Genomic DNA, 9,629 nt, shown 5'->3' with positions numbered 1-9,629 from the left:
AATCGTGCTCGCCTCTCGAGATCGAGAGCGGCGCGTCGAAGATCGCCCGCCGGCGCGGCGCGAGCTCGAAGGCCGCCGGGGCGCCCGGCGGACCGAAACGCCGAACGCGGCTGCCAAAGTCGGGCGCTGCCCATCGGATCGGCTTCCCAGTGCACTGGAGCCCCTGGGGAACTTTAGACCTGTGTGGTGGAGATGCGACCACTTCGTAGCGCATGGTGGAACTAAGCGAATGCGGCGTCGGCCGCTTGCACTGATGGGCGCCCCTTGGTCGCCGTGTCGAGGCGACCATAATCCGTACTCAAAGCTTCCTCTGAGGTGCCCCATACGCCTAGCGCCGGGGGCGCCGAGCTGCCCATCGCGTGGGTGGACCTCGGCGCGCTACCGCCTCGCTTTTGTAGAATTTTATTTTTTTATTAGTCCGCCCGCGCGCCACGAAATCGCACCCCCGGCGCGCGGCGTATGGGGCACCTCAGAGGAAGCTGTCAGCGCGGATTGCGAGGCGCGCGCCCGTGGCGCTTATGGCAGCCTAGGAGACCTGGCAAGGCCAATACTTGAAATTACGACGTGGAATTGCAACACCCTCAGGGCCAGGGGGATAATGTGCGGGGATAATGAACTCGCCCTCGGGAGGGAGACAAGTGTGACGACGGCGACCCCAGTCGCAGATGGCCAGGTAATTCGCGTGGTTAATACAGTTTTGATTCGCATGTCTTGATTTAGGAGTTTGAACGCACTTGTATGATTTCACGCCGTAGCGTCAAATTTATCTGCCCCTGATTTGAAGTTTTTAGCTTTCCGATTGCTTCTTGGAACGAGGCAAATGATTCCCCGTTGATTTTGATGAGAACATCATTCAACTTCACTCCAGCTTGTTTTGCCTATATGCTTTGGAGGGTGCAGCTTAAATGAGCAGCTAAAACGGAGGTTTAAGCAAGACTCGGACATCGACCGCACTTCCAGTCCTGAAACCTCTAATCACCACCTACAAGATTACTATGGTTGAAGGGTGGAAGTCCATAAGTCTCACTAAATGGTCCTCATCAGCAAGCTGAAGCCCCAGGCCATGGGCCCCAGTACCAATCGAGATGCTGACAACATCTGTCTGTCCACCTATATTATGTATTACAAAAAGGACCTATCATGTAAAATTCAGATATCAGACTTGAAGTACCGTGCGATCGAATCAGTTTACGATTCACTTGGATATTAGCCATGGCAGTATTGGCTTTTATTAGCCGGTCACGTTTTTCCTCGAGGCTAGAGCGGCTTGCAACCAACGCTGCATCTTCTGTAAAAAAAGCCTGTAGCTTGTTTTCATCATGCACGAACTGATAGCATTGCTCCTGCAATTTTCCGCAGAGAGTGCCTAAGATACGGTCATCCAGGCACATGCAGGCGTTGTCAATGAATCGCTTAGATGCCAACGTCCAATAGGCTTCCAAAATGGCTGACATGTCTTCTGCATTTGCTGAAGAACTCACGCCATGTGCGGCACGATACCAGGATCGAAGAGAGGCCCCAACATGCTCCTTTGTTGCTTGCCATGATCCTGATTGGTTGCTATGATTAGCCGTACCACTGAAGGCCGAATCGACCGAACTCTCAAATCGATCATATCTGAGCTTGTTGATATGGGCTTGCAGGAACTCATTGATAGTAAATGGATCCTTCTCGCGCATTACAAGCCCCTCCAATAAAGTCAATGCCTGACATTCCGACTGTTCCAAAATTGATGAGGCCACTTCCTTGAAGCATTCACGCAGAACGGGGTATGATACTGCAATCTTTTGGAAGAGTTCGCTGACGACTTCATTTGCAAGTGCCCGCATTTGAGCTGCGGCCATTCGGGCAGGTGCTTCCCATGCGTCTATGAATTCCTGAATAAACATGTAAAATGATTGGGCACTCATGAATCCAGGCAACTCACGACCACGCAATGCTTCCATCTGGCGAGCCAGATTGGTCACAAAATCACCAGCCTGAAACAAGGGTGCCGTGGAGATCACGCGTGACTGAAGCTCTTGGAAAATCACCAATGCGCGTGTGTAAAGCCTTAAATTTGGATTACAAACTATAAGTCTATCTCGATACTCTCCACGCACACAATCATTCAGATGTCGTACAAATTCTTGTGTAAGTGTCACAAGCAGTTTTTGTCGTTCGCTGGCTGTTGTAGCCGTCCCATATGATGATATAGCTCGTACATCCGCCCGAACTTTGCTCAACATCACTTCCACTTGCCGTTTCATAGGCGCTAGCTGCTCTTGGATCCGAACAACAAGCAAATTGGTAAGCGCTGATGTGAGATTTTTGATCCCCCAAAATCGCTTATCTAGACATGAGAAGGCTTTGTGGTTTTGGAAAAATAACTCTTCATTATCCAGTGCTGACTTATGAGATATTCCCTGTTTAACTTGAGCTTGAGAACGATTCTTCACCATTATGTAGCCGAGCCGCAACGGCTTTCGTAAATTGTTTAAGACTGCCATTACCTCCTCCTCATTCCCAGGGCCTATTAAGTCTGGCTTGGTCAGGACGCCGATTGTTCGCTCGCCGCCGGGGTCTACAGTTTGAGCCCGCTCCAGGATATCTATGGTGGCAATGTCCTGATTTGATGGTATAACAGCGAGGATAATTGTGCGTTCTTGTCTGAGATAAGTGTCAATGAGCTCGTTGACTTCATAAATAACTTTGGGGTCTTGGCCAGATGTAGCAGTACGCACTATGCCTGGTAGATCTACCACCGTAAGATCTGGTGATTCCGAAGAGCCAAGCCGCACAACAATTGATTCAGTTGAAAATCCATGTGAGTTCTTGGTCAGAGTATCTGTGAGTCTTGAGATGATTGCTGTTAGTTCAGCTGGGCTATTTGCTTTGACCGTGTGAGAAGACAGTGTGGTAGAGGCTGTTGCTGACCAATCCCCATCAGAGCGACGCATGATCAGACGGACTGGACATCGCGTAACTAATCCGGATCCTCTAGGAAAGGGAACCCCAGACAATGCTTCCAATACAGAACTTTTCCCACAACTTTGGTCGCCCATTACACAAATCTGTGAAATTTTCGAGTACAGACTAGAAGCAACCTCCATCGCACCTGCGGCACAGACAAGGTATTATCCAGCGACAGTCCTCTCAAGTCTTCAGCAAGATCAAGCCTATACACAACGTCAATAATGGTGCGATCACGGTCTGCGAAATTGTACCATGGTCTCACTTTTTGCTCATATTTGACATCTAAATGGCTCATGACGCAGGCGGAGCAAGGATTGCAGGGGACGCGTCGTGATGCCCGCCGCGCCCGCGGCGTCAAGGCCGAAGCCGGCGCCGGTCGTCTCAGCGCCGCCGAGAGGCGGTCCCAACCGACTGGGAAGACCTCCATCCGTCGCCGTGGTGGCGCGAGATCGGCGCGACCATCGCCGTGCGGTGGCACCGGCGCAAAAGGAGAACATCACTGACAGTCGCACAGCGGTAAGAGAGGCCATGGGACTGAAGTGTTAGAATCCGAGTATGCTAGTATGAAGCACCAGCATAGTATAGCATGAGCATAGCCAGTATAAGGCAGACTTAGCATAGCCAGCATAGGCCAGTATGAGCGCCCCAGCATAGGGAGGATAGCATAGTCCCGAGTTAGGACCCCACTACCCTAGTTTACTAACTACAAGCCGGCCTACGGCCGGCAAGCTCGTAGCTATCGGCCACTCGTTTGATTGAGGCTGCTCGCTGCGCTCGCTTTAAACCACTCATTAAAAGTTTTATGTTGCTGCTCGGACGACTGGATCCGCACTTTGCAAAATAGAATATAGAAACTCCCTCTCTCTAAAATAGGTTCGGCTGGCCACGGGGAGAAAGAATTTCGCCGGCGGGCTGCTTCAGCAGCGCCGGCCAGATAAGAGCATAAGGAGCGAGTATCGACTGAGCTGCAATAATAAATAACAGCTCATTCTCTCTCTCTCCTCTGGGCGCTACTTTCCTGGCTAATCGAAGATTACCTGTACGATTACCTGTACAAATCTTATTACGAGTTGCAATGTTTGGCAAGGACTGAAATAGTAACGCTTCCTTGATGCCGCGAGCTCCAACGAAGTTTGTGCCTAGGAATCACACGATTCGAACCACAAGTTGAGACCCTTCAGATCACTCAACAGTACTATCCGCATAACATGACGAAAACGGTGGAGGTGTCTCGAGGTATGGCCCGGAAGCTCGAGCGGCACATGCCGTTGAGGTTCAGACTTTTGGGTAAGTGTTTCGTGGTGACAGGCGCAATTCTACTTGCAATCCTCACCCTTCTCTGGAGTCAGTATCTGTTTCCGACCATGCTGGACGCTCATGTGGCCTTTGATGCATATACCCTGCATCCATATTACACACACTTTGCGGTAACAACTAACGCATCATAGGCCGTACTTAACGAGTATGATGAATTCATGAATGACTGGACATTTGAGGATTTCGAGCTTGTGCCAGCGTCCTTGTGGTTCAAGCGGACTGCATCTTCATTTGGGCAGGCACCGCGAACAGGATCCGGCTACGGATTTATTCGTAATCTACCTTTGGCATGTGACAAACACGGAAAATTTCATTGAGGGCGGCTACAAGCCACGGCTTCAGGAGATGGGTCCATACGCGTATGTACGACAGGCCTACAAGTATGATATCGTGAGTAAACGTGCACCGGGAATGTTGTTGTAGTTGGGAACTTCTCTATTTTTTGCCTTCCACATAGGAATGGCCAGACGATAGCCATCACGTTACATACAAAGAGTGGTGGTTTCTATCACCGGTTGAATCACCGGAAGCGTGCCGTCTCATGTTTTTCCAACAGGGCTTGGGCGAGTACAACGAGCACACCCGGGATCATCCAGCGGCGTGCGCTCCAGACCACGAAGAGGTCCCTTGACAAAAGATGCGGCGTCTTACGTCTTCGAAGTGAGCTTGGATAAGCGGATCAGGTGACCATATTGAACCCAAAGTACATGTCGCTACAGAACCGCTGGACCACTGAAGGTATTTTCGGTGAGCTGTCTCAGTCTGTTTTTGCTAATATTCGCGAATCCATGGTAGCGGAAGATGCATTTCCTCGGACGGCACCTATCCGGTGCCGCAAACATGATTTCATGTCAAATTTTGACCGTGCTCAGGTCAAAGCAGAACTGCTCCCAGAAGCCTTCTCTGATGTGTGGGCTTATCGACTCGCGGTGCACGCGTCATCGGCCTTGAACGTTGTAGTATCGGCGCTCACAGACTCTGATGCTGCGTTCCATTTCGCAGCTTCGGATAGTAGCGCAACTGCGCTAATGCTAGATAAGCTCTCTGTATCTTGGCTAATGGGCAACGCAGCATATGGAACGGCTGATGCAATCGAACTGGCATCCACCACAATTGCAGGAGCAGATGCATCTAGAGCAATGCTATCAGCTGCAGAAGCAGCATACCTGCTCGCTCCTGCCAATCCGATTTCCGTATTAAATTATGACCGTGGTGTACCTCTCTGGATTGGTGCAGCGAGGCATCTGGGTCTTATAGTGTCATCCGTCGTAGAAGAGGATGCAGCGGCGGCTAACCAGATTGCGCATGCATACCTGCTTAGTGAATTATCAACAGCATTTGGCAAGGGCCACGTCGAAACCGAAGCTCTGGTGCTAGGAATAGCAACGTATCTTTACGGGGAGGTAGGCTGGATGGCATCTCCTAGCGCGGACAATTACCGCGCTAGGGAGTGGGGCGGTCAGGCTTCATTTGTACGGGGAGGCGGTTGTGACTGTGGAACGTACAGCACCGGACTTTATGCGGATGTTGCGGTCGAGACGGTGCCTGGATTCTACTTCTATACCTGCGCCTGGGGTCTGGCTTCTTCGCTGGGATTTTACGCACCTTGGGAAGCTATGGGCACGGCCCCACCGCTAAATGACACACTCACACGATGGATCATTGACCCCAATTATGAAGACACCCGCAGTGAGCTTGGTATCTATATTGACGAAAATCTTGTCCGGTGGTGGCAGGCATATGAGTACTGTAATGTTTCGAAGGGTGGACGCAGTCCAACGTGCGTTGCGATAATCCTAGCGTCATCATCTCATGTGGTAGGTGTGATGCAATGAGTGAAGCGAACCAGATGACTGAAGTTGAGCTTCCAGCTGCGATGCTCAGTCTCAGCCAACACACTATGACATCTTTTTCTGCAAGTGCAAACACCCTTGCTGCTGTAGATTCGCATCAAAAAATTACAGGCGCCTCCACCCCACACCCCACCACCCCCCACGCCCAGCCCAGCCTCGCGGTTTTTATGCTGGAAGAAGACTCCGACCTCTGCTTAGGCTCGGCTGAATTCGCGACAATGCGCCAGTACCGGGGACAGGTGTGCGCCGTAGCGGGGCATCTCTATGACAAGTGGTCTCTGCAAGACCATTGGCATGAAGTCTATGTAGCGGCTAGCGTGGCTCGGGCGACTGGATTGGAGTTTGTCGCGGGTCGCTTGCATGATCTTGGCTACGCGCAATGGGGCGGAGGCTACGTTACATTGGCGCTTTGGGGAGTCCCATCAGTACTGAATATTGAACGGAAGGGCTACTGGAAATTTGGGATGGCATCGTACACCACAGACTTCATGGAATTCCACTCTCAGGCTATGGCAATCGGCTACTCTAACATGAATTTGACAACAGCGGATGCGCAAATTCTCCTGGATGCGCTTGCCGGAAAAGGCACCGAGGCGCGTATTTTCCGTGGCAGCATTGGCAAGGTTGCAACATCATATCGCTGCGATGGATCGGATGGGGGCAATATCCGGTTAGGACAATCGGCGTCTTCAAAACATGCAGCTCGCCTGCATGACCATACATTCCCCCCCCCCATGATAAGTGTTTGATATTCCTGTTGATAGTACTCTTGAATAGGTTTCAAGAGCGACCTTCGGGCGTTGACGACATCCCTGCAGAACTCGACGAGACCTGTGAACCATACTCGATATACTGCGATTGTCAACCAGGTGGGAGCTATTTCGTCACGCAAAATACGTTTGGGAACTTTTCAAGCATAGTACCACGAAAAGTTCTGGACCCAGGGTCACAGGTATTGGAAGCGAACTTTAAGGCAGCAACTGCACTACTCAGCGAGGTTTTTATGTCTTCAGATCTCACTTGCCAGCGTATTCAGGATCACTATAAGGAGTGTTCTTGGCTGGAAACCGAACCAGGCTACAGCTACTGGTTAGTCAACTGCAAAAGATGGGAAACATTGATATCTGACCCTACATTTGGCATTTATTGTGACCTAGTGACAATTCTCAAGATTGACTCTGCCTATGACCACGACTACCAATCGGCTACGATTCACCCGTATCCACGACAACGCGGTAATGTCATCGCCTTCTGGCTCCAAGAATGGTCCACATATCGCGTGCTCATCGAAAGGCGCACGGTATGTAACGACCCAAGTGACTGTGATTATGCAAGCGGGGGCATGTTTGTCACTCAATCCGCACGCCGTCTGCTATTTGAAGGTTACGTTGATCGCGTTGCCATGAGACTCCTCAATTCGGAGCTTGAGCCCTACAACCTCACCGCTCGTTGTGTGAATCGGTCGACACTCGAACTTGACGAGTACTGTAGGCCCGTGGAGAATATTGAATGCTCGGAGGATGGATTTGAGGTCTCTGATGTGAGTGGCAATCTTGCACGATTTCAGCGAGATGGCCAACGCCGGGAGGAATGGTACGCTCCTAAAATTATCCTCAACCTTTCTGATATATCATCAACTGTGGGTCCTCTTGATGTTGCAAATGTTTCCGCTAGCAATACGCTCGCCATCGACAACCCAGCTTTTGCTATCTATCCAGGCAAACTCTGGGTGCCTAACGCATCCTCCTACCGCCTGCGCAGGGGCGAAGGTGACACTCGATCACTCAAATTTCACAAGAAGGCCGATTGCGATTTCCGTTTCCTCGGTGGCGCGAAGAAGTGGGGAAGTTGCACAACTCGACTACAGACAGGCAAAGGCAATCTCAATGATGTGCAGCGCGTTGCAGAATGGCGCGGTAATGGGACTCTTATCACGGGTGACGATTTTGTGCAGACTATCCCGCGCCTGTTTATTCTAGCAGGGCTGATGCGATCGCTCTACTTAGGTGGATACAATCAACACATCCGCTGGGACGCTGATCCACCAAACACGCCCTTTTGGGTGGGAGGGCTTCCGAGCCTACAACTTCACATATCTGCTACGGGGCAAGGGCTTCGACTTTCAAGGTGCTGACGTGATGTATGTGTTGAACGCGGACCATCTTATGCTCATTGAACTCATGCGTCTCCGCACTGGGGACCTCAAGATTGGAATGGCAGACCTCTCCGAAGAGTCAGTTTTTTGCCTCCATTGCACTGAGATCTATTTCACCATGCAGTTCGACAGGTACTATGTCGAGTGGCCGACCCGCAAGAAGGCCGAGGCCCACAATTATACACGTCGCTTCTGGGCTCGAGCTAATCGCTATGAGACCACGTCTACGACATTCGACGAGGGTCGTCGGTTTGCTCGTGATAAACTCAAAGACCTGCATGATGAGAGATATACGATTCCCTACGGTATGATATCTCTCCAGGCCATCACTGATACACCCTGCTTTATAAGCCTGCCTCACTTCTACGGCAACGAAGAGTGGGGTGGTCTCGAGGCTAGGCAGGTGTATTTCGACACCAATTATGATCGCAGGCTTCATAGCTACTATGTGGACATCGAACCCATCACTGGCCAGACTGTTCGTGAGGCACGTCGCTTCCAATTCAACTTTCGCGTCGAACGCAATATGCAGTTTCCCCAGATCATCTCAAGCCAAGAACGCTGTGAAGTGCCCACTGCAGACTTCAGCGAAAACGGATATGGCTGTTTTATGTTCTTTCCTGTATGGTGGGTTTCAGAGGAGCGCCATATAGACGGCGTCAAAGCTTTGCGCCTCAAGCGAGAAGTCCTTGAGGTCACCGAGCGCCTTTTTTATACTGCGCTTTATGGTGCAGCCGTTGGGTTCATGCTCATCTTTCTTGGGATAGGACCCTGGTGCTGGACGAATCGGAGGGAGGTCGCTTTTCGTCAGCGAATATACATCGACTGAAGGCTGCAAGAGGCAAATGCACCACATATTACAAAATCGGGACGGCTTGTACACATGTTTGGCCCGCTTGGAAGTACCTCCGCTAGCGAATTTGGCACCGAATAACTAAAAATGAACTGGGCGGCTTTGCAGCGTTGTACGCAAGACAGTATTCCAGGAGTGGTGCCTTGGCCATGGCGGCGCTCCACCGGCAGGAAAACCACATGTTTGTACGGCTCCGGCTCAGCGGAGGGTTCCATACCAGCATCATTTCTATAGAAAACTTCCTTAGTGGCGCGTTCTAGGACGAACCCAAGACGTTTGGATGGAATCCGTTGTCCAATCCGACCATTTAATGATCGCGTTTGACGAGATGGCCGCAGGTCTCATCCCGAGGCCCATAGAACTCTTGGATTGTCCCCGGGGCTGCGCCGACGGGGCTGGAAGCCGGTGTGTTGCTCGAGTATGGCCGCACGCGAGCATCATTCGCCTTGTCGCGGTCGTCATCGCGGGGGGGAGGGGGGGGGGGGGGGGGGGGGGG

General features: G+C 51.3%; 2 protein-coding genes across 2 annotated transcripts; one reads left to right on the top strand and one right to left on the bottom strand.

The window, feature by feature from the left end:
- Positions 1–540: 540 nt before the first annotated feature.
- On the bottom strand, positions 541–3,456 carry AURANDRAFT_38339 (hypothetical protein; the record flags this gene model as incomplete). The annotated part of the gene is made up of 7 exons (XM_009041295.1): positions 541–878; positions 950–982; positions 1,028–1,110; positions 1,163–1,537; positions 1,601–3,053; positions 3,098–3,158; positions 3,207–3,456. The coding sequence occupies 7 exons, from the start codon at positions 3,380–3,382 to the stop codon at positions 717–719; spliced, it is 2,343 nt and encodes a 780-aa protein (XP_009039543.1).
- Positions 3,457–4,193: 737 nt separating this feature from the next.
- On the top strand, positions 4,194–9,109 carry AURANDRAFT_66186 (hypothetical protein; the record flags this gene model as incomplete). Its single annotated transcript, XM_009041355.1, has 14 exons — positions 4,194–4,382; positions 4,404–4,471; positions 4,512–4,662; positions 4,730–4,894; positions 4,977–5,063; positions 5,145–6,052; positions 6,094–6,442; positions 6,632–6,795; positions 6,903–6,985; positions 7,119–7,214; positions 7,283–7,429; positions 7,508–8,073; positions 8,132–8,358; positions 8,413–9,109. 14 exons carry the CDS (start codon positions 4,194–4,196, stop codon positions 9,107–9,109), a joined length of 3,897 nt encoding a protein of 1,298 aa, XP_009039603.1.
- Positions 9,110–9,629: the final 520 nt, after the last annotated feature.

This window comes from Aureococcus anophagefferens, assembly GCF_000186865.1.
Source record: "Aureococcus anophagefferens unplaced genomic scaffold AURANscaffold_20, whole genome shotgun sequence".
NCBI lineage: Eukaryota > Pelagophyceae > Pelagomonadales > Pelagomonadaceae > Aureococcus > Aureococcus anophagefferens.
Note: the sequence above shows the minus strand (reverse complement) of the source record. Positions and strands in the feature narration are given on the sequence as shown.